At 34.0% G+C, this 26,644-nt stretch overlaps 2 protein-coding genes across 2 annotated transcripts; both read left to right on the top strand.

Moving 5' to 3' along the window:
• The first annotated feature begins 11,564 nt into the window (after positions 1-11,564).
• On the top strand, positions 11,565-15,586 carry LOC120122550. Its single transcript, XM_039141688.1, has 9 exons — positions 11,565-12,053; positions 12,270-12,521; positions 12,843-13,056; positions 13,244-13,353; positions 13,441-13,640; positions 14,114-14,217; positions 14,585-14,772; positions 14,883-15,082; positions 15,191-15,586. Exons 1-9 carry the CDS (start codon positions 11,780-11,782, stop codon positions 15,392-15,394), a joined length of 1,746 nt encoding a protein of 581 aa, XP_038997619.1. The 5' UTR covers positions 11,565-11,779; the 3' UTR covers positions 15,395-15,586.
• An 8,695-nt stretch (positions 15,587-24,281) lies between these two features.
• On the top strand, positions 24,282-24,722 carry LOC120120490 (phosphopantothenoylcysteine decarboxylase subunit VHS3-like). Its single transcript, XM_039140133.1, has one exon. The coding sequence runs from the start codon at positions 24,282-24,284 to the stop codon at positions 24,720-24,722; it is 441 nt and encodes a 146-aa protein (XP_038996064.1).
• The last annotated feature ends 1,922 nt before the right edge of the window (positions 24,723-26,644 follow it).

Genomic DNA, 26,644 nt, shown 5'->3' with positions numbered 1-26,644 from the left:
TCTTATTATCATACTTTCACATACATACACATCATTTTACCAAACAAACATATAGTATCACATAACATTTTTCTCATGTTATATCCTTTATTTTAGCCCATGTATACATGCGAGAATTGTAGATATGCGAGTCTATTGAGGTTGTGCACTATGTTGTCACCACAGCTCGTATAGGGTCCCACTAGGGGCTATGAATTTGTCCCGAAAGACCACTATGAAATGTCCCGAAAGACCACTGTATGTCCCGAATGACCTATGAACCCTCGAATCTTGGCATGCCAACTATACCTCTAGCTCTCTTTACACATAACATGGGCATTAGTAATCTATCATGTCACATATTCACATGTACATATCATTGTTCATATGATTTCATATTCATATGTCACTTATCTTATAACACTTCCCATGTGTTCATATAACATGTATATCATTTTCATCTCTTGTTCACATATGTTCCAGTATATCATATATATCACATATGCACATAGATCATTTTCATATTCATATAGCACATACAAGAACAAATCAATTCATATAAACAAGCATACACACACTCATATTAAACATAAGTTACTATTCATAAATTCATACGCAACACTATAGGAAATAGACTTGTCGCAAGTCTTATTTCCATCATCTATCATATACTATCGAATATGCACTCACCTTGGTCTCACTAAGTTTTGATCCCCTTTTATGATTTCCTTTCTTTCGATCGAATCTTAACATGATGATCATACCGGAACTTGTTCGTGTTCGATATCTATATAATCATACATTGATACATATTAGTATCCAATTAATATACTCTAATCTATCATTTATTAGACCAAAAGAAAGGTTTATTTCTATTTCCCCTTGAAGTGCATCGATGCATTCTACAGTGTATCGATGCATCCCTTAACATGTGCATCGATGCACTCCTTATGCACCGGTGCACTAATCACCTTCGATGTTTTCATTTTAAGGGGGTACATCGATGCACTTCCTGTGCATCGATACACACTGAACAATTTCTGGAAATACCCTTGATGCATCGGTACACATTGAATGTGCATCGATGCACATTGAATGTGCATCGATGCACATAGCCCATAATTCATTTTTAAGTTCGAAAATCCACTCAAATCAACTCAAATGCTTCATCTTTCATCCCCTTTAATGTTCTTAACTTATATACACATGTTTAAACCACTTTATATCCATATAAAATCATCTTTAACTTCAAAATTATATTCCTCATATGTAACTCAAGAATTATACCAACTTTGCAACATGTTTTAATTCCAATTCTATGGCTTCTAACTTCTTAATTAGACCATTGACAAGTCAAATTTAACTTCCAATTTTACTTTTCCACTTTCATTCAAGATTTCCTTTAAAAACTTCTAATCTTTAATCTCTCTTTACTCCTTTATCTTATGGCTTTAAGATAAATTAAGCTTTCCTTAAGCTTAATTATCATCTAATGATCAAAACCCAACCTTAAAATCAACAATTAATCAACAAACAAAAAACTCACCTTTGAGCTTGGAGATACGGGAGGAGGAAGAAGAAGAAAGAAAACTCTGAAGAATTCTCTCCTCTTCCACGCGGTTCCCTTATCTTATAAAGGGAAATAAAAATCTTACTTGTCAATTGACCATTTTACCCTTCAATTCATTCTATAATTACTAAATAACCTTCATCATATATTTCCAATAAATCATTGAACTATTTAATTATCCTACTTTAATCACCAATTTCTAATTTTTTTTCCAATCTAGTCACTAACCCGATATTGAGGATGTTACAAATCTCCCATCCTTTTAAGAAAATTCGTCCTCGAATTTTCACTGAACATATTAACAAGAATATATCTTCTAATGTTCCCATGTTACCTCCTTTACTTAATCTTTCATTCCTTTAATTCTTCAACTACCTTTTTCCCTTATATATTTATCTACTGTTACTTATCATATAAACAATAACTAGTAACTTTAATCCATTTCTGTCTTTTCTCTCCTTCCATTATGCATTTTCCTTTGACCATTTCTAAAATTTCATATAATGTCACTAATCACGTAGACAATAACATCCATTTTCATCACTTAACCTCATAAATCCATCTTTAATTATCTTATAACAATAACCAACTCGTTTTCCAACATCATTTGACCAAGAACACAACATTAGATCTTCTTTAAATATAATTAACATACACTTTAAAGAATCTTTTCACATCACCTTGTACATTTTTCTTACTTCTATATCAAAATTGTCATCTACACTTCCATATAACCTTTATCGTATCTTATCCTTTAACTCATCCCTTTCATTTCTTTATTCCATTATTCTTTTATTTATTCTTTATACCCAAATCATATCTTTCATTTCATGTTCACATACTCTTGTCTTATCACATATACTTATCTCTATGTACCAATCTTCATTGCATCCTCATAACTTTGATAACCCATTTGCTTATATAGAACTTCATTCTTTATAATTTCCTATGCTTGTATTTTTCTTCCTTAAGGTTCCATGCAAACACTTATCTCATTTTCTACATCATAGCTATCTGATCAGAATACACAACTATATTCAGATTCACATCATAATCAATTAACTCAACTTTATCTTTTCCTCTAATCTTATAACTCTATCACCTTTACTCTGACAACTAGTCAATAATATATGTTCAATCTAGGGCACAAGCCCTAGTCAACCAATCATATACATTCTTTCCAATCGAAAGTATCTCAAAATTAGTTTATTTAACTTATCAATTGCACCTCTATTCTCATACATCCTGTAATTTCCGTTGCTCAAACTCAACATTCTGACTTTCTTTATCTTATAATCTTATCATCGATATACTCATTCTTAAACTCTTCTTATCAATCCTCAGCTTTACTCAAATATGCAAATCCTTACTTCTTTTTTCTTTACTATACCACATTACTATGATCCAAATATACAACTGTATCCATATCCATTTCATATTTGGTTATCATATCCCAACAATATATTCTAATCTTATAATTCCAGTACATTTTATCACGTACTCTGGTTAGCCAACGATAACTCTTTCCGTCTTAACTGCAAACCCTTATCATATAAACACTCTTGCTTATACACAATGTTATCCCTTCGTTTCGAACTCATAAGCTCTGACTTTATACATTTTATACGTTTGTCACTGATACACTTATTCTTGAACTCTTCTACCAATTCTCACTGCATCATTTGATCTTTTAACGCTCTTATGGTGACACTTGTTCACCATATTCTATCTTATCCACGAAATAATAAAACTACTACATATCACTTTTCCGATTCAAAATAGTGAAAAACTTTCTATCATTATTCAGATATGATTTCAACTTTATGAAATCAACATTTAATCTTATAAGACCCTTTATGAGGTTTCCGCTCTTCATCCTGCCTGGCCAGGGCAGGTGAATTGCTATCACCATCATATTTGTCAGCCATCGATTCACTTCAACCATTTCTATAATCAATTTCTACTATATCATACAAATCTTATTCTATTAACAAGACAATATACTCATTACCCTATCAGATCAGAAAATTTTCCACTTTATGTTGGCATGTATACTTTTTAAAACACTTTTGACTTCATTTTTAGCCTAGAATCGGCTAAACGTAGCTCTGATACCATTAAATGTAATACACCCAACCCGTATCCGAGTCTGAGGTATCACATTGACTTTTCAAAACTCTGTTCTTTACAAATCCACTAAAATCTTAATTTCATCCTTTAAGAAAATGAGTATTTTACATTAATAGTTACAATCAAATTGTTTCTTTAAAACCATCAGAGTATATTCAATTTAAAATCTTATAACTACATGCCAACTTAATCTATAAACAAAATACATATGTTTAATATGTTTCTGATCTGATCATCGTAAGGAAAATACTGACATGTCTTGCTTCTCGTTATTCCCCTCTCGTTTCTCATACCTACGTGTGAAACAATCACACGCTAAGTTGTTGACTTAGTGAGGCATAAAACATATAATAAAACTCTAACTCGTAATCATGCTTGAACAATTTCTACTAACATATCACATACAAGCATCATACCCACATTTACATATGCTAATTCCTACTATGCACATTTCATATATTCATCTATAAAATAATTATCCATATGCTTACATATCATCCTTCACTTTATAACTTTATCATCTTATTATCATACTTTCACATACATACACATCATTTTACCAAACAAACATATAGTATCACATAACATTTTTCTCATATTATATCATTTATTTTAGCCCATGCATACATGCGAGAACTATAGATATGTGAGTCTATTGAGGTTGTGCACTATGCTGTCACCACAGCTCGTATGGGGTCCCACTAGGGCTATGAATTTGTCCCGAAGAACCACTATGAAATGTCCCGAAAGACCACTGTATATCCTGAAGGACCTATGAACCCTCGACTCTTGGCATGCCAACTATACCTCTAACTCTCTTTACACATAACATGGGCATTAGTAATATATCATGTCACATATTCATATGTACATATCACTGTTCATATGATTTCATATTCATATGTCACTTATCTTATAACACTTCCCATTTGTTCATATAACATGTATATCATTTTCATCTATTGTTCACATATGTTCCTATATATCATATATATCGCATATGCACATATATCATTTTCATATTCACATAACACATACAAGAACAAATCAATTCATATAAACAAGCATATACACACTCATATTAAACATAAGTTATTATTCATAAATTCATACGCAATACTATAGTAAATAGACTTGTCGCAAGTCTTATTTCCATCATCTATCATATACTATCGAATATGCACTCATCTTGGCCTCACTAAGTTTCGATCCCCTTTTATGATTTCCTTTCTTTCGATCGAATCTTAACTTGATGATCATATCGGAACTTTTTCGTGTTCGATATCTACATAATCATACATTGATACATATTAGTATCCAATTAATATACTCTAATCTATCATTTCTTAGACCAAAAGAAAGGTTTATTTATATTTCCCCTTGAAGTGCATCGATGCATTCTACAGTGTATCGATGCATCCCTTAACATGTGCATCGATGCACTCCTTATGCATCGATGCACTAATCACATTCGATGTTTTCATTTTAAGGGGGTGCATCGATGCACTTCCTGTGCATCGATACACACTGAACAATTTCTAGATATACCCTTGATGCATCGGTACACATTGAATGTGCATCGATGCACATAGCCCAGAATTCATTTTTAAGCCTGAAAATCCACTCAAATCAACTCAAATGCTTCATCTTTCATCCCCTTTCATGTTCTTAACTCATATACACATGATTAAACCACTTTATATCCATATAAACCATCTTTAACTTCAAAATTCTATTCTTCATATGTAACTCAAGAATTATACCAACTTTGCAACATGTTTTAATTCCAAATCTATGGCTTCTAACTTCTTAATTACACCCTTGACAAGTCGAATTTAACTTCCAATTTAACTTATCCACTTTCATTCAAGATTTCCTTTAAAAACTTCTAATCTTTAATCTCTCTTTACTCCTTTATCTTATGGTTTTAAGATAAATTAATCTTTCCTTAAACTTAATTATCATCTAATGATCAAAACCCAACCTTAAAATCAACAATTAATCAACAAACAAAGAAACTCACCTTTGAGCTTGGAGATACGGGAGGAGGAGGAAGAAGAAAGAAAACTCTATAGAATTATCTCCTCTTCCACGTGGTTCCCTTATCTTATAAAGGGAAATAAAAATCTTAATTATCAATTGACTATTTTACCCTTTAATTCATTCCATAATTACTAAATAACATTCATCATATATTTCCAATAAATCATTGAACTATTCAATTATCCTACTTTAATCACTAATTTCTGGAAAAAAATTCAATCTAGTCACTAACCCGATATTGAGGATGTTACAAGAAGTGTTTGAGAATGAATCACGAGGGAAAGAGAGATCGTTCGAAGAAGTGTCCTAATTCTTTTAGTCCATCAGAATTGATTGGTCGTCGTAATAAGAGGGTTAGGCAAAAGACTCTTTAGCAAGGTAGTTTTGAGTTTAGGACTTTAGCTTCGACTGGTTCTGCTATTAGTGCTGGTTGATCTACTGGTTTCAGAGAGTTACCTACTTGTACTTATCGTAATAGATGACATGGGGGAGAGTGTATGAAGAAGACATGTTCTTGCTTTCGATGTGGTACTCAGGATCATTTCTTTAGGGAGTGTCCACACCCACCTACTGGATCTTTTACTCGTTCTCAGTCACAAGGCACTGCACCGACACTTGTTAGAGTTTAGATTCAGAGTAGGGATTCTCCATCTGGATTTACTACATGTATTGCTAATGGAGGACGATCCACTCAGAGTGAGAGATCGGCTAGGATTCCAGTTAGACAACCAACTTTGGTTTATACTATTGGAGCTCACAATAATCACGTCGCTTCAGATTCGTTAGAATGTATATTTATCGTTCACTTGTTTGATTTATGCAATTCTTATAGTAATTGTTGAAATCGAGTTATTTATCCTTTTTTGTCAAATCTTTATGTTAGAGGTATAACCGTAGAGTATTGAAGTGAATAAACTTTAGTGCTTAGCTTTGTAAATTTTGATGACGAAATTTCCTTAAGGGTAGAGTTGTTACATCTCAAATTTTGGGACTAAATTATAAGTTTCTTAAAGTTTTTATGCCTTTTTATGAGTTCTCAAGAGTTTGAGGACTTATAGTGTAATTTACCTAAAAAGTAGGTAAAGTTTAAAACCAGATTCCTTTTTTCATTATTTTTCTTTTTCATGTTCGTGCAATAAACAATTTCTCTCTTTCTCTTTCTCGTCTATTAGTTTTAGTTTTTCTTTGATTGGTCGCTAACTGTGTGGTGGTGTACAATACATCCGACACCATGGTGTTCGTCTCTCTCTCTCTCTCTCTCTCTCCCTCCCTCTCTCTTTCTCTCCTATTAGTTTTAGTTTTTTGATTGGTTGCTAACTGTGTGGTGGTATACGACACCTCTGACATCATTGTGTTCGTCTCGTTGACCCCATTCGTTCGACGTCCTTAGATTTTCGTTCACCGTCGTCGTTTACAATCGGTGAGGATTCAAATATTTGAGTTTCCTTAAAACCCCATCACCGTCAATTTTTTTAGAAAAACCAACTTTTCTAAGTGACTCTCAGTACTTTAAAATATTATTATGTATTTTTTTATAATTTTTTGACCACCGGATGGGCGTCACACGCCCCACGCATCACCGTGCATAAGTGGGCGGTTCAAATAGTGAATCACTTTGACCCGACCCATTGACCCGATGGTTCAAATAGTGAATCAATGGGCCCGGACTTGTCTCATCATGTTCATATTAATCTCGACGGTTCGACTAGAGTTACATGTAAGATGTTTTAACTTAGAAATCGTAAGTCTTATTGTTAATATGTGAGTTGTTTTGAATATTAAAATAGTGTTTCAAACTTGTAGGTTCTAAAGTTGTTGGAACTAGTGCTACTGAGTGCGAGAAACGTGTTTAGAGTTAGTGCTATAGATACCTAAATGTGTGTTCCTTGTTTAGTGCTACATGTGTTTTATTTGAATTTGCTATGTTTATAATATGTTAAACAATTATATGTGATAAGTAAATCCATGTTTTATATCTATCGATGTGTGCCTTAATCGAATAGTTGAATTATGTTTCTATCCGTGAATAAAATATGATGAATCGATTATGTTGTGATCGTTCTATGTTAGTATGAGCATGTGCATTACTTATATTGCATATGGATAGGATAACTTTACAGAAATGACTGAATTATCGACTGGTTCATTCATTGGGATATTAATTTTAATTACTGACTGATTCATCTCATCGAGATGGTAATTCCAACAACCGCATGAAACATGATAGAGTTATTTGGGTTGCATTGCATGACATCCATTCTATGTATGATGTTTTATATATATGCCATGTTCTTTTTATTATTATTATTATTATTATTATTATTATTATTATTATTATTATTATTATTATTATTATTATTATTATTATTATTATTATTATTATTATTATTATTATGCGTTGCTCTTATTTAATGGAATGAACTAAAAGTCCATTGTGTCCTCTAAATTATAAATAATTTTTTTTATTTCTTATCTTTCAAACAGCTCAAAGCTCAAAGATTTATTATAAGTACATACAAATAATAAATAAAAAAAATAAAAAACATTAATACCCCTCTTGATTCCTTGAAGCACCGATGACTATTAAAATAATTGTTTAAATTTTACAACCACACATGTTAAAACCATTAACATATTACATAAACAATACATTAAATTTAATGATTTCATTTTATTTTAATTAAAATTTAAAATATGAATAGTTTAATATAGGGTAAATTACATAGATGATCATTAATGTTTGAGTTAGTTTTCGTTTTCTCCACTGAAATTTCAAAAATAACAAATTAATCACTAAAGTTATTGATTCGTAACAAATCGGTCATTCATCGTTAATAACCGTTGCTGAAGTAACAAAATGTTGATGTGACACATCAGTTAAGTTATATGACACTTTTTGACCATATAGGCTGAATTATCTTGGCAACCCTTCCATTTCCCCTTATTTTCTTAGCAACCAAATAACCATTTTCTTCGCAACCTAACAACTATTTTCTTCCCTAAACTAATTCAAACAAATCTCTATTCCTTCAGCATATGATTTTACGCAATTCCTCTATTCTTTTGGGGAGTAATAAGCTCCTTTATGTTAATAAATCTGCCCTTATTAAATCCACCACCATTGTTCTCGATTCCAATTTCCAAATATAACAAATAGTAGTATACCAGAGGAAATAAAAGTGATAAAGCAGGCTCCTCCTAACTAATCTATTTCTGGTATGTTCGAAGGCTTCTAATAGCCTCGTTTATTTTGGGTGCATTATATGCCATGCAGCTAGTTGTTCTCATTAGGTTCTCTTTATTTTTTTTCTACGTTCAAGTGATTATCAACCATTTTTCATTGTCAGTTGGTTTTATTTTGGTGTCAAAACTCTTAATCGTTCTATAATTTGTGCCTTTCCCCCATTTTCTCGTAATTCACTTGGTGTGTTACTCTCTTTATAGAAGTTATGAGGGAATCAATATTATTTGCAATATTTATTCTTGATCTGATGAGATTTGTGATAGAAAAACTAAGATAATAAGCTCAATTACTTATATCATTTGTCTATTGAAGTAGAATGGGTATTTCAAATGGGAAATCCGAATATAAGAAGTTCCATTTTGATAGGGCAAAGCCAAGGTGAGACGTTCAATGAGTTGGGTATTTATGGATTTCAAAGATCATGAGAGTTGTCGGTGCAATGACATTGTTTCAGCCTGAATATTTTGTCAATCCCCTTAAATACATAAAGCTTTGCATCCGAGTTCTTCAACAGGTTTCTGTACCAGCTGCTACCAAATATTTTATTCCCACCATTAGAGATCGAACTGCATTATTTGGTTAACCTCTCAGCTCAATCGGTATTATCGTAAAGATGTCTTTTTCACATTGAGGAAGAACCCGTTGTTGGCTATTCTCTTGGGATGCATTTACTGGTCGCTCCCCACTGAAGACATCCTTGCCATTTTCAACATCATCAACTTGACCTTCATCGTCGCAAGTGGTTCCATTGAAGCTGCAAATGGAATTGGCTTTCTCCCATGAATCTTGAACAATGGTGGTGGATTTATTAAAAGCGGGTTTATTAACGTAGAGGTGTTTATTACTCCCCAAAAGAATAGGGGAAAATCATCTATGGATTGATGGAATATAGATTTTCTTAAATTAATTTAGAGAAGAAAATGATTATTTGGTTGCTAAGAAAACAAGTGAAAGTGAATGGGTTATTAAGATAAGTCAATTTGTATGGTCAAATAATGCCACATAAGGCAACTAATATGCCACATCAGCATTCTGTTATTCAGTAACCACGAGTGACTGATTTGTTACAAATCGATAACGTTATTGGCTAATTTTTATTTTTAAAACTTCAATGAAGAAAATGAAAACTAACTCAAATATTAGTGACTATTTGTGTAATTTACTATTTAATATATCAGTTGGTCTAGTGGGATGAAACACTAGACCTCTTAAGCAAGATCAGAAGTTCGCATCTTGACGTTTATGAATAGAATAAACTGGGTTTGGAGAATCTCCTCGCCTCTGTAATACATGTTTCGAATTAACTGATTAATAAATTAAATATCAATAATTATATAAAAAATATATTTATAGTATTCATATCACAATATTTCATACTTTTCTTATATATACAGATTTCATCTTAGAACAAAAAGTATAATTTTGTATCAAATAAGATAATTTCATTAGTATCAAAATAATCAACTAAATTTATTTGTTTTACAAAATAAAAAAACAATTCAGTATTCTTCCTTACCAAAACAATCAACATCAGAAGAACGAAAACTCAAAAACATTCAACAAAAAATTTAAGAGGCAAAAAGGAATAAAAAATCTAAAGAGGGACCTACATTTTTCTTAAAGGTAAGTGATTTCCCCCACATTTTTAGCATTTTTCATCCTGATTTGAGATTGGATTTGAACTCCTGGATATACAGTGAGAGATTCCATTTACACTGATCAAATCTTTTGTTTTTATTGGCATGTTTTTGTTGCATTTTTTGGGATTTTGGGTCTTAATCATTTCCCTCTGATTTCATGTATAAAGACCCAGTTTTTTAATTTAAAAGAATTTTTTTCAGGTGGGTATATTTTTATATATTGAATCATGTCAGTTCTGAGAAGAAGCTTAATGAAATTCTAAACCGGGTTATAATTTCTATTGCCAAATTTCTATTTTTGATGTTTCATTTTCTCTGTTGGGTTAGTAGAATTTAATCTCATTGGTTTCTCAAGTTAAGTTGAAGTGAATCATGGATTTTCGTTTATGTGGAAAAAAGGCTTCATTTTGCCACATTTTGATGCCTTCTCATTCTTACATGAATTCAATCACATTGGTTGAAGGAACAGATTTATTGCGATTTGTCATTAACTTCATGTATTTTCATGACCAAAGGTTTGATATTACATGATTCAGCTTATTCCATGACCTTTTTATCCATTATTTATCATTGCATTCAGTAACACCATTAATATGTATGTAACTCACTTATGAACTGTGGAAGTCATCCTTATGTGCGATGACTAAAGTCATATTGGATAGCCATGGAGAGAAAAATAGTGGAAGGATGCTAACCTGTCGTTAAAGGCCATATGATAATCTAATTTGTGTTCATTGTAAAAAGATGTAGATTGGTTTTAGTTTCTGAAATCTGAAAAAAGTACATTTGCAAAAAAAGTTATGATTTTTTTTTCTGAAGTGTTTTGAAGAAAGGAATTCCTGACTTCCTGTTTTTTGTTTGGTCGGTTTATGATAACAGAAATCACACATTGGCTTTTGGGAACAAGTTGGAAAGTTAAATGCTTGGGAGAACTGTGATATTGGTATTTCTAGTGATATGTGTGATAGCAATTTGATTCACCAGTCGATGTTTGTTGTATTCTTTTACCTAAAATGAGAATTGTGTGATTGGATTTGCTTCTAATTGCCAGCAAAATAGGACAATTCTTCATTGTAAGTGTTTTTTTTTGTTAGAACTTTTGTGGGGGTTTTGTGAGTGAATGATAGGGTGAAAGGAAATGAGTGAGAAACTCGGGGTCGGGTTTGAGATACAATGACTGGAAGGTCATTGGGTCTACGCACAGGGAGTTATGGGTCATTGCCAAGCATAAAAAATGTTATTGCTGGTGGTGGAAGATTTTTGCACTCAAAATCATTTGGTAGTGCACGAAAGAATTCAATCATGATGCTTTCAGGTTCTAGGGAAAAGGAGAGGTCTCTCTCCTCTGTTTGGTATCGGTGTCTGGGTCGCCGGAAAGTTTCCATGCTGCTTCTGGTTTCCCTTGCCCTTTTGGTCTTCGTCTTGGGTTCTTTTCTTGTCAACAAAGGTCACTTCCTTTTTCTGTTACTCTGGATTCAAGTTCTAACTTCTTGAATTTTGATTTCTAGAGCACTAAGGCGTCATTGACATGGTTTCTTTATAGGCTCACTGATTTACATAGTGACTCTTTGACTTTTCATTCACAGCATAGTAATTTAATTGAGACAATAACCTATTCATATTTTTTTTTTCTGTTTTGCATTCTGTATGATTAATGAGACAGAAAGCAACAGTGCAACTGTTGATCAACAGATGGGAACGACTCATTATTTGAATGGTGCCCGTAATGAAGCTTCACGGGTCCTCAGAAGGAAGGATCAGCATAAAGATAAAAAGTATTATGCAGCAAATATTGTGAATGGGGGTGATGGAAATAGATTTCAAGTTTCTGCTTCTAAAGGTTCAAACCATCCATGCGCGAATTTCTCATTTCCTCCTCCCCCTCCACCTAATCTTAGACGGATTGGACCTCGACGTAAGTTTAGGTTCATTATTCTTTTTCTTGTAACCAGAGTTGCATTAAATGTAATTGTATTAATATTTTTCACATGGATCATAAAGCTGTAGTTTTAGATAGAAGCAACCACATCTGTTTAATAATGACATAATATATTGAGATAAAGCCATTTGATTATTCATTATGTTTTTTTTTGTAAACGATAATCTCTTTTGCACCTAAAAATGTTGACTCATGCATGATCATAAGAATAGAATAGCATTCTCATCTTATCAAGCTTGTATCAACATGCGTCATTATCTTGCTACTAATTTTATTCCTGCTCGTCATTTTTTTCAGCATGTCCAGTATGTTACCTCTCTGTGGATCAGGCCATAGCTAGCATGCCAAGTTTCCCATCAGAATCTCCAGTGCTTCGAAATTTGACATATGTTCATGATGAAAATCCAATAAAAAATGAACCACATGGGGGCTCTGACTTTGGTGGATATCCATCTCTAAAGCAAAGAAATGATACGTTTGATATAAAAGAGTCAATGACAGTTCACTGTGGGTAGGTTTCACTCCTCTATCACTTCTTAATTATAATCTACTCATTTACAACAGTTCAGGTAGAGATTTCTGTGATTTTTATGTTATTGACAATGTGTTTAAATGATTCAACGAATTACTTGTCTTCATAAATAGATCTTCTCCCTGTTGCTTTTTTATATTGTAATTCTGTGTACTTTCTCTGTTAGATTCGTCAAGGGAAGTCAACCTGGTCACCTGACTGGATTTGACTTTGATGAGTCTGACCTGGAAGAATTGCAGCAATTCCGCGAAATCATTGTTGCGTCGGGGATATTTGGTACAACTAGACATTCAGGGTTCCACAATATTTTCTTGTTTTTATGTATGCTTTATCCTCGTCATTTCTTTATTTATTACTCTCCAGGCAAATATGATATAATACAGCAGCCAAGGAACATCAGTGAAGAAGCAAAGAAAAATGTTCCTTTCTACATGTTTATTGATAAAGAAACGGAAGCATATATGAAGAACAAAAGTATGTTGGATGGCAGTAAAAGGGTAGGCTTGTGGAGAATTGTGGTGATTCACAATGTTCCTTACAGTGATGCAAGACGTAATGGCAAGGTTTGCGCTTCATTTTTTATCATTATTTGGACTTTTTGTAATCTGATTCACCTTATCAAATCCTGATGTATTTGGACCCGGCTGTCTATGTTATGGAATTTATGATTAGTACAAGTAAACAAATTTGTTGTGGTCTCTTCCATTTTTAGCAACAATTATGAGTTTGTCCCAGGGTAAGTTGGATTCATCGTCCAGTTCCGATGCTACCAGTGTTTTATGTTAAAGCATTCTCAACAGTGAGAAGAGATAAGAGGTGATAAAGGGGAATTGGGTCATTGATTACCATTGTTGTATTTGTTTTCCACTTCGAAATGGACCTATAGCTATATACTTCAGTTCACAAAATAAGTGAAACGACTAGGTCAATATTTGGTGAAAGATCTGCAAGATCTGATCCATTAATCCTTATCAGAAATTTCTTTAGGTTCTCGCACTTAAGGGAGTCTTTTTTACGTGGCATGTTTTCCTGGCAGGTCCCAAAGCTTTTGTTGCATAGAATCTTCCCAAATATTCGCTACTCTATATGGATCGATGGAAAGCTCCAGCTTGTTGTGGATCCTTATCAAATTCTTGAAAGGTGCTCTCCATCTAATGATTTTTAAAAAAGGATTATTATTAAATATCTAGCTTATATGATTTCGATAGTGTCAGATGGACTTTATCTCCGAGTTATAAAGAATTAAAGAAACATGAACTCCTTGTCGTTCAAGAATATTAACCACATTACTGCTACATGGCTACTTACATATAATTTTTGCTTTGGTTTAATAGCTGATGATGGCAAATTGAGAGCTTCTGGAAATGTAATAAGATTCTCTAATTACATGAATCTTGGAGTAAAATTGAATATACTCATGTTTAATACATATTCGTGTTCGAAACTCGCATCCAAGTCAGTTGAATTTAATTCGACCATTTTCTTATTTGGCCATTCTTCTTCTCAGGTTCTTGTGGCGCCAAAATGCTAATTTTGCGATTTCGAGACACTACAGACGATTTGATGTCTTTGTGGAGGCTGAAGCAAATAAAGCTGCAGGAAAATACGATAATTCATCGATTGATGCACAGGTGGATTTTTATAAAAAAGAGGGATTAACACCATATTCTGAGGCCAAGCTTCCTATAACCAGTGGTATGTACAATATTTTGTACAGACACAAATATGTGCATGCCTTATACGGGTTTTCAACCATTTCTCTACTAAAAAATCTATCTTTATGGTGCTCGACTGGTTTTCTGCAGATGTTCCTGAAGGTTGTGTACTCATAAAGGAACATATACCGATCACAAATCTGTTTACCTGCTTGTGGTTCAATGAAGTTGATCGATTTACATCCCGGGACCAGTTAAGCTTTGGTATAGTAAGGGATAAAATAATGGAAAAAGTTGATTGGCATATCGATATGTTTTTGGATTGTGAAAGACGCAATTTCGTCATACAGGTACATATTCTGTATTCGAGTATTAGCTTAATGAGATTATGAATTATTATGAATTTCAAGCTTGATGGCATATATTTTATTTTTGACTGCTTTTCTTCTTATTAACAGGCATATCATAGAGATCTATTGGAGCACATGCCTCCACCAGTTGCATTGATTCGACGCCCACCAGCTTTGCTGAATACCAATGTCCGTGGAAGAAATCAAGGGAAGAGGACTCCAAGACGTGGGAGGGATAGGAGATCTGGTTCGAGGCATCGCCGTAGGGCCTCTGCTGGTAATAGAGAGCAATTTCTTTTAAATGCTGTCTGAACCAAGAAAGAGGAGAAGAAATCTAGCTCTTCTTCTTCATCGTCATCTTTATTGCCTTTGCAAAAATTGAAATTGCTTCTAATTGTTGTCACGGAGTAGGACTAGTTAGCTAATTTTAGGATTATGTAAGAAGTAAAATTGGCACAGATTTTTGTCTGAAAATTTTGTTATCTATTCTTTTATTGTTGTACATCTTGAATGAGCTTCATAAATGCTGTTCGCATTGTCCTTGTATTTTACTTTTCATATACATATACGAGAGAGAGAAGATTATACCTGCGGAGAAGGTTTAAACATGGAATACACATTAACATTACAATCAAACATAGACATGAACAGAAATACACCAAACACATTTCTTAATGGCAGAACTGGATCTGCTTTTCTATTTTCTATTTTGGTTATCCAAGTATATTTTTTCTAAAATCTTCATTATACTTTTTATTTATTTATTTTAATCATCAATCATTAATAAGATCCTCATGTGATTTTTTATGCTTTTCGCATTATTTTTTCTTTATATGTTATTCTTTTAACAACTTTATTTGAATTAATGTGTCACTACCTTATTGATTGAATAAAATGAAATAAATAAAATAACGACACATATTAATTTGAATATAATAAAGAAATAATATGTAGGTTATTAACAAAGGAGAAAGAAAATCATGTGATATATATATATATATATATATATATATATATTTACATCAGTACTGTTATTATTTTTAACAATTACAATCGGATTTCATTAATAAAAATAATGAAAGGAATCAAAATTACAATGCATCCAAACGTAGAGAAAAAAGTGGGGACAATAGTCACACAAAAATTCGAACATAAAACAAAAATATTAACCCAAAGATACGAAGAAAACAAAACCTTCCCTTGATAATGACCAAAATAGAAACATATAACATCAGTGATAATTTTTAAAAAAACAATTTAATGACCAAAATATAAAAGAGATAATAGATTGATGACTAATACTATAATTTACCATCGAATTTTAAAAAGTCCATTTATGAAATGAATTCTTACAAAAGGACGGGGGCAAAATAAACGACGATTTGATCAAACTGACACCCTTTAACCGAATATCTCATTTTTTAGCACCGTTTATTCTATATTTCTCGGAATGGCACCCTTTCGGCTGAGGTGGCGAAAGGCGCATCCCCGGGGACGCGCTTTACCTGGTTTTACGCTGAGTTGGATGTCACGTGTGAAATGCGCATCCCCGAGGACGCGCTTTACCTTTATTTTGCTAATTCAGTTGCCACGCAGTATATTTTTAAATAAAAAAAATTTATTTTTATTGTTATTATAAATTAATAATATATTATGTAAATTGTTTCAGTTATAATTTAATAATTATCGAATGTATTTTTTTAATGTGTGTTAAAGGTGGAGTGTATTATCCACATTAATCAGATAGAACAACAAATGAAACCTAGTTTTTATTTTATTGTAGTTATATGAAAAATGTATAAAATTATTATATTACACGTATGGTTATATTATTATTTTTTATTTTGATTATCGATATACTAATTTTATCACTTAATTATTTAAATATTATCAATCTAGTCGTCTGTTATTATTATTTAACCAAAATATTGATGCATAAGTTAATAAAATTAGTATAATTACACATTTAATCTGTTATTATTATTATACATTGAGAAATTATAGAAAATGCAATTACATTTAAATATTAGAAACAAAAACATTCATTTAAATAGAATATTACGTTACATAAGGGTTAACGATTATGTGATGATAATAGAGTTGGACATTTTTTTTCTATTGTGTCTGATGTTTCTACAATGCCCACATCGTTTTTGTTCTGTTGACTTCTCCCGAATATCCATATCACAATGTATTCTAGTAGATTTTGGATGACCTGAGTCCCTCAATAGCAATGGATCTGGTACAATTGTAAGCCAAGTTTGAATCTCATCTGGGTCTCTTTCGTTTCCTATAGGCGAAAACTCAAATTCATATACCTTGAATACTTGTGAAAGTTGGTATACGGGGTCAACATAATTTTTGTAGTCCAAATGCAAATGTGAGCAAGCTGCAATGACATGAGAGCATGGATATTTGAGTGATTGAAAGAAACCACAATCGCACCACCTCTCATACAGATTAACTCTGAAAGAATTAGCTTTAATCCCTTGCAACGGACGTGGCATTTCGGTTACACGAAACAATTCACGGGTGCGAGAAAAATTTGTAACCAATATCCCATTTGATGCAGCCATTTTTTTCTGTAAATCAGCTACTAGTCTTGGGTGGTAAATATGACCGTTTTGCATCCAAGTAAGTGCTTGTCCACCGAGCTTTACAAAGAGTTGACCTAAACGAAAATAAGTCGTTTTGACCAATGCCGTGACTGGTAAATGACGCGCCCCCTTTAAGGTTGAATTTATTGCTTCAGCCAAGTTTGTTGTCATATGACCATAGCGATACCCCCCCCGTCATACGCATTTGTCCACATTTCTTTGCTGATGTCCATAATGTACTCGCACCCCTTCTTATTTTTGCCAAACAACTCTTGTAGCATCGACTCATACCTTTGAGGTAAGAGTTCGTAACCTAAGCCATTAGGAATATGTAATAGTTAATATGAAGTATAAATAAGTAATACGAAAATGATAGAAAAATTGGGGAAAAATAACATACCCATCCGCACGACTAATTGACGTTCATCGTTCTTCTTGTATTTTCCGTAATAGTTTGCAGCAATATGACGATCACAATAACGATGTTGAACATGTGGAGGTCTATACATTGTACCCAAAGAGTCCATTGCTGCTTTTATCCCGGCTCCTCGGTCTGAAATAATGCATACTCGTTCCCTGGTGACAACATGTAAACATAAATTTTTAAGGAAAAAAACCTAAGACTCAGTGTCTTCTCCTTGAATGAAGGAAAACGCAGCGGGAAGAATATTACGGTTTCCATCTTGGACCACAGCCAATAATAAAACTTGTTTGTATTTCCCATACAAGAAAGTACCATCAATTTGGACAACTGGTTTACAGTACTTGACTGCATTAATACACTGAGGGTAAGTCCAAAAGACACAGTAGAATTGGCAGCGATCATGAACCACTCGATCATTCACGTAATGATGTTGAGTTTCAAACTCAACAATTGTCCCGGGATTGAGTCTTTGCACAACATGAAACCAACTGGGCAGCTCGTTGTAAGATGAATCTCATTCTCCATGAAGTTTGCAAATGGCATTCTGTTTTGCCAACTAAGCTTTTTTATATGAGACGGTGTACCCATATTGTGACTGTATAGCAGAAATCAACACTGCAACAGCTATATGAGAGCTTTGCTTCACAATGGGCATGATTGCTTGGCAAATAATGTTGGAGTCCAAGTTGGGATGATCATGGTTTATACCTCTTGCACAACACGTATGAGGACCATTGTATCTGGTTAGTTCCCATAAGTTATTCTTCCTCTTTGATACACGAACCATCCATTGACATTCGTTGTCACGTTGGACGCAGTAACAGACATATTTCTCTGTGTTAGATCGATCAACTCGGGACTGAACTGAGTTACGAATATTGTAACTCTTTATTGCCATCATTGCTTCCTCCTTCGATGCGAACTCCATTCCAATATGTAAATCATCGTCATTAACTATTGAATGAAGTTCATAGTTGCCAACATCAGGAAGATCCAAAAATTCAGGCTCATACATTGCATCATAATCAGCCCCATACATATGTGCAAGAAGTTCGGCTGGTGTTGTATTTATCGGAACGTCATCCTCGTCATCATCAGAATGTACGTTAAACTGTTGTGAGTCAGGTTCAACGAATAATCTCGTTTCAGTACCATCTGCACCTGGCTCCCGAAGAGGTTCTTTTGGTGGAGATGATGGTTCCTCCGATAATCTAATATTGAGGTCAAATAAGTTCCCGCTTGTGTTCCCTCCCCTTGAACTTGAGGCCATTGTATCATGTGGGATGTGAATAGACTGTCGTTTCGTTGGCATTTCCATATGTAAGTCGAAAACATTGGCAAATGAATGTCTACCCCTTGAAGTAAAAGAGATGTTGCCATATGGATTATTGGTGAAACCACGTGGGTTGAGATCATAAGCAGTTGCATATGAATTCCTTCCTACTGAACTTGATGGCATGACATCTGGTGTTAGATCCGCCATTAATGATATGAAATCATTACAGATCAGTTATATCGGGCTATCAACTTGATCAGCTTGATATACAATGCCAAAGTGAGAGGAATATGGGAGACCACGAGAAGCACGAACCTCAATAAAAGATGCATACATTTCAATAAGAGATTGTGAACTTCCCATATAAGTATCAACCATCATTGAAACATCATCATCGTTTGAAAGCTGAAATGATGTATACGTGAGCGAAAAAAGTTCAGTAGGAAATCTGTACTGAAGTAAAGATAGTCTTCTCCGGCCTGCTACACGAATCTTTAACGAAATTTTTGTGATTAACTCCTCAAGAGTGATGTTTCTCTTCAAGGTTAAGGGGATATAATGATCTGACTCAAAAACAACCCCCTCTTCAGTTTGTTTAATTTCTCCATCATACAAAACAACAACAGAAAGACGACTCATTTTCAGAGAATAGAGGATTGAGAATTTCAAAGCTTGTGAACTGAAGTTTGTTTTGAAAGTTTATAATATGTTGTATATAATAGTGTCTATAACAGGGGTACTATTCACGTGAAGGCGCGTTCTCGGGGGCGCGCCTTCTATTATTTTATCAGAGAATATATTATCATTGCCCTATTATGTCACTTATGTCCCCCGAGAACTATTCATGTCAATACCTATTATTCCTTAGGGGACCGTGAAGGCGCGTTCCCGGGAGGGCGCCTTCCATTATTTTGTCAGAGAATATGTTATCATTGCCCTATTATGTCACTTATGTCCCCCATGAACTATTTATGTCAATACCTATTATTTCTTAGGGGACCGTGAAGGCGCGTTCCCGGGGGCGTGCCTTCCATTATTTTGTCAGATAATATGTTATCATTGCCCTATTATGTCACTTATGTCCCCTGGGAACTATTCATGTCAATACCTATTATTCCTTAGGGGACCATGAAGGCGCGTTCCCGGGGGCGCGCCTTTCATTATTTTGTCAGATAATATGTTATCATTGCCCTATTATGTCACTTATGTCCCCCGAGAACTATTCATGTCAATACCTATTATTCCTTAGGGGACTTTAAAGCGCGTTCCTGGGGAACTATAGATGGATGGTGAAATCAGGTAAATTATAACCAAAATTTAACTTCTTTTGGAAGTTCAGTAAGTTAAGGATAAAATTATACATATAGATAAATTTAAGTTCATAACTTAAATTAAAACGTTATGTGAAGTTTGAATAAATTAGATAAATTATTATGGATAAATTGAATAAATATGAAGTGATAAGTTTATTGTGACATTGAAATTGTATGGAATGAGCATCGACATGTTTTTACGAATAAATGTGAAGTGATAAGTTGATTTTAATGTATACATTTTAATATATATGTTAATGATAAAATCATATGTATGGATAAATTTAATTTCAATTTAAGTACTGTGAACTATAATTGGAATATAACTTTTAATTTCGAATACAATTGGAATATTAACTTAAATTTAATGTTAAATTTTGAATACTATAATTTATATTTTAAATTTAAATTTCAAATAATATTATTTGTATTTTAATTTTAAATTTCGAATATTATAATTTGTATTTTAAAAACATTTATTAAACATTTAATGTTAAATTTGAATAAAAATAACATTAAAAATATTGGCAGTAACAACCATGAAACATTTAAATAACATAACCAAATTACATAAATTTTTGAAATATAACTATTTAAATAACATTAAAATACAACTGGATCACCGATGTCGTCTTCTCGAATGAGTTCCACATGGCGGTGGTTGTCTATTTCGCGGAGGATTTCTTCGTGGAACTTGTTCTTCAGTCTCATCATCTTCACTATCATCATCATCGACATTTTCTTCATTTGGCGTATATGACGCTGAAGGGGCTGTATAAAATAACGACCTTGGAGGAGTGCTAGTAACCATCCCACCGCTCCCCGGGAACTGTGAAAACTGTGGAAACATTTGCATCGATGTCTGTGATCCAGATGGAGATTGAGGTGTCTGAGGAGAAGCATCACCAGCCAAATAAGATGCATATGAATCATATGCTGGATCATTAAACATAGCCGTATATGCACCTCCATATGGTATAAAACCCTGCGGGCTAGGCATGTAACCTGGCGGGCTAGGAATGTAACCCTGCGGAGATGACATATAAACTAGTGGGCTTGGCATATACCCCTGAGGAGATGGCATCTGAAGTGGAGGGCTGGGCATGTACCATTGTGGCATCGGTGGATAAGGATGTTGTGGTGGGACTGATGCAGAACCGGTAGCACCTTCTCTCCGTCCATGCTTCAGAGGACGATGATATTGAGACGGTTGACGTCTTTCTCGGCGCCTAGGAATGCTAACCCCTCGTGTTTCCGCCCAAAGTAGAAACGACTTCCCATTTTCATTAAACCAGTCCATATAGTTATCCGTAACCATATGACCAGTTTCAGTGTAATATTGTCGAGGGGCCAACTGTGCATACCAGTTCTCCCAAAGCGCAATCCAATCTCTGTGTCTCACCACCTAATTAACATCTTTCTTTCCTCGTCTATCTATGTTATGCACGTCGTCTAAATTCCTAAGTGCTCCAGGAATATATTGCGTACAACCATACTGACGGAGCACGCGATCAACTGGATGCCACTCAATAATAGCATAACATATAAGAGGTATAACCGATATCCAAACCTCTAATGACCCACCAAGGTGGGGTGGGATGCAAGCCTTCACTTCATCGCTTGCATAAGGTATCCATTGAAACTGAAATATAAATATACAATTCAAATAAATAAAATATTCCAATTATATATAACATTTTAAATTAAAATATTAATATTTAAACAGGTGTAAAAACATACCTCAGACCCAGCTTTTGTATTAATAAGTAGACGAATTTTCTCTAACCCAGTAGGTATACTTCTATTGTTTTTTTCTTTTCATCGACCACCTATGAAATATAATATAAATTAAATATCACCCTATTTAATTAAAAATATTTAAATCAAAATTTAGTTCGATAATTACCTCAACAATAAGGGGAATATGTATGGTTCATTCATGATCGGGCATAAGAAGGGCATGCGGAACCACGCCCATGATTGCAGAAGCAGGAGACATCCACCGATAGCAGTTTTCTTATAATTCGTTGCCCGACACATTTCTCTAAAGAGAAATGCCAAAACTGCAGCGCCCCAACTATATCTTCATGCTTCATCAAGATCGATCAGATGCCGCAACCACATACAATGCACCTGGTTGCGAGATTTGTCGGGCATCAATATTCCTCCAATTATTCATAGAATATATGACCGAGCACATGCCTTTGCTTGATCCTCTGAAGCATTTTCATTTAAAACCTTAAAATTAGCTTTCAACCAAGATAAAGCTATTCTACCTCCATTAAACTCTGGCGGAGCAGCTCCAAGATAATCAATGCACATTGACTGCCAATCATCATCCGCCATACCACACATCATATTTCCGTCGACGGGAATCCCCAGATGTATAGAGACATCCTCCAATGTAATTGTAGCCTCTTCACATGGAAGGTGAAAAGTGTGTGTCTCGGGCCTCCACCTCTCAATCAATGCAGAAATTAGGACAGGTTCGAGTTTGCAACCGCCAATGATTGTTGCAATATATCCGACCCCGGCAGAAGCTAAAAATGGCAAAATACGTTCCGGTGTCGGTATACGTGGATTTTTAATAAATGTCTCTAAAATACGATCAGTATCATAAATAATATGCATTATAAAAAATTAAAATAATATAAATTCATAATAAATTTAAATTAAACATAACAATAAATATTAACATTAATTATAAAAAAATATTACCATATCGCTAAAATGTCTGGAGATATGGTCAGCATCTAATCGCAACAACATTTCACTTTTCATTATAACTGTAGACAAAAAAAATAATTAGCACAAAAAATAATTAATTAATAAATTTAAATAAATAATAATTATATAAATATTATTTTAATAAAAAATAATATTTATATAATTATATTAATATAAAATATAATAACTATTTAAAAAAAATAACTGAAAAATAAATTTATTACCACTAATAAGAAATTTAAAACTCAAAGATTTGGAGAATTTGAGTTATATAAGAAAGGAGAAGAAGATTTTGGTGTGAAGAATGAGGGGGTTGAGGGGGTTTATATAGGTGAGGAGGAGGGGTAGTTGGGAAAAAATCGGATGGGCATTTAAAACATTTACTGAAAGGTGCGTCTCTGGGATGCGCCTTTTACACGTGGCAACTGAATCAGCAAAATAAAGGTAAAGCGCGTCTACGGGGATGCGCCTTTCACACGTGGCAACCAACTCAGCGTAAAACCAGGTAAAGCGCGTCTACGGGGATACGCCTTTCGCCACCTCAGTCGAAAAGGTACCACTTCGAGAAATATAAAACAAACAGTGCTAAAAAATGAGATATTCGATTAAAGGGTGTGTTTGGTCAAATCGCCAAAATAAACTTCATAAAAATGGGCTAAATCCAAGAAAAGGGTCATTTTTCTTCCAAGTATTTTGTAAAATTCTAGAATTCTCCTAGCACCTACACGTGGCAACATTCCATTTCTTCTCAAAAACCCTAAACCCTAGAGCCTCTCTTCAAAACCCTCTGCCAAAATCCTAAACCTCAAGCCTTCAGTTTCCATCTCTCAAAACCTCCAAAGTAACTACTTTGATTGCATCAATGGCAACAACAGCAACCGTTGCCAGAAATCTGCTGAAAAACAGCAAATCGTTACCCCAGATTCTACGCAGCCAAATTCTCGGTCGGTCCAATGCTACCGCAAACCTCAAAAACATAGCCAAAGATCACCACCAGATTGTTCAATCTTTATTCGTTTCGAGCCAAAAGATCCACGCCCAAATACCCATCTTTGGTTTCACTGAAGTAGGTTCTCTCGTCGGGTCTCATGGAGGGCTGAGCCTGGAGGAGAAAACTGGCGGCGACCATGGGATGGGTGGTCTCGTTGTCGAGGCTCGTGGGAATGACGTGGTGGATGATGAGGACGGATTTGATGATGATGAAGATGACGAGGAAGATGTCGATGAGGAGTTCGATGATGAAGATGATAGTGATGATGATGATGATGGTGATGATGGCGGCCAGTACAAGAATAAGTTTTAAGTATATTTGATCGTGCAATTGTTTCAGATGCGGACGAGGATGAAATTTCATAAGAGAAAAGGAAGAAATGTGGATGATGACGAAATTTTCATAAGAAAAAAGAAAGAAAGAAACGAACTGTTGAAATGCTATGTTTGTTTTAGTACTAGAATTTTACTATGTTATTTCCTTATGTTCTTCTAGTCTTTGTTCCCTCATTTTGATATGTTATTGCTTAAGTTTTGTTTAATCTGAATTTTCTTTATAGAATTGGTGGTTTGCATTCAGATTGTTGATCAGAATCGCCATTTTCACGTCACTGTTTTTTGGGTTAGATTATATTTTGCTCTTAAAGGTACTGAACTCTGTATTAATAATGGCTTGTAGTTTTTACTTTTTTACTAGTCTGGGAAATTATAAGTAATATAATTATTGATGGTATATAGCTTGTAAATAATAAATGTAAATTGTTCAAATTTAAATAGTAAAAAAGATAACATTTTTAAAAAAATGCTCTTTTTCCTTCTAATACTCGCATCGCATCATCCAACGCTTCTTTCTGAATCCGTCACCGCAAAGGACCAACCTTTAAACACTCAATAAGCCAACTTCTTCAACCCCAAGCTTCCACCAAGAATTCTCTCCTCTTCCAAAAAGTTTGAAGGCTCATCGGAAATTGTCGATCTTCGATACCAAATGGGTCCAGTCCTTTCCTCGTTGCCGATCAACATTCGATAAGTGTTCCGCTTTTCAGAAATTCCTCATCAAAGACTTCATTAACTCCATTTCCCCTTCCCTGCGTGGATGGTACAGACGGTGAACCGTCAGCTAAAGGTGTTAGTTCTAAGAAAAGGAAAATGAGCATGCATGTGAAATAATGTTGATCGATTCTTCCTCTGATCCACTACTCACTTTTTGTTTGTACATGGTTTTATATTACTAAGTTTACGGCAGGAGGCTGAGATTGATCAAGCTAACAGAAGCCAATCACCTGTCGAGGCTGCTAAGGATGGTTCTGAAAAAACAACAGAAAGGATACCAAAACCGATGTACAGTTATGAACAACCCTAAAACGAAACATGAAAAACATGGGCTTCAAGCTTCTGATCCATCAAAAGAAGAACACATCTATGTCAGAGCTCGAATAGGTTTGCAACAAACAACCATAATCTTGCAGAAAAGGGTAAGGTTTACACAGAAAACTTTAGACATATTTAAATCATCTGATTGGAGTTAATTGGTTATGACCTCGGGTAAGAAGAGAAAAGATCAGTGAAAGGATGAAATTTCTGCAAGACCTTGTTCCTGGTTGCAGTAAGATATGTTTTCTTAGATGGTATAGCTTACCGAGTACGGTCGAACTAACTTCCTCGCAGCGGTTGGAACAGCTGGTTTAATTCAATTTGTAAGGGTTAATCTGGCCTTGCAGGTTGCATTTTTTAAGAAGTAAGGTAAAATCAAATCACTTCGAGTGAACATGATATACACTAGAAAAATATTTCAAACATTTATATACAGAAACCCATAATGCAAATTAGTTGTTGTTAGCTTCATCTCTGGGTTTATTTACCCATTGTTCATCGTGAGAGATTTTTTCATTGTGTTTTCTTCTAGTCATTAATTTTTTGTTTCATAAAGGTAAACGAGAACAATTCCAGGAGTAGCAGTATGACATAATTTCCAGAGACATGCAAATGAGATACAAATGCAAAATATTAGCACATTTTCTTTTAAATGCTTCCATTGTTTGCAAACAATCATACAAATTGAATTACTTTTCGTTCTTTAGGGCTAGTTTTGAGCTTTTCAAGCAGGTAATGGTGTTTGGGAGGTAATGGCGGTTATTGGGGTTTTCAAGGAAAAAAGTTATACCCTATTTTTAATTTTATTTCTGACATAGAATTTAATAATTAAAAAATTGTTTCAAGTGATAAAAAAATTTA

Source organism: Hibiscus syriacus, unplaced genomic scaffold (genome assembly GCF_006381635.1).
Source record: "Hibiscus syriacus cultivar Baekdansim isolate YM2019G1 unplaced genomic scaffold, ASM638163v2 tig00001120_pilon, whole genome shotgun sequence".
Taxonomy (NCBI): Eukaryota; Viridiplantae; Streptophyta; class Magnoliopsida; order Malvales; family Malvaceae; genus Hibiscus; species Hibiscus syriacus.
The sequence above is the reverse complement of the archived record's forward strand: the minus strand, read 5'-3'. Positions and strand labels throughout refer to the sequence as shown.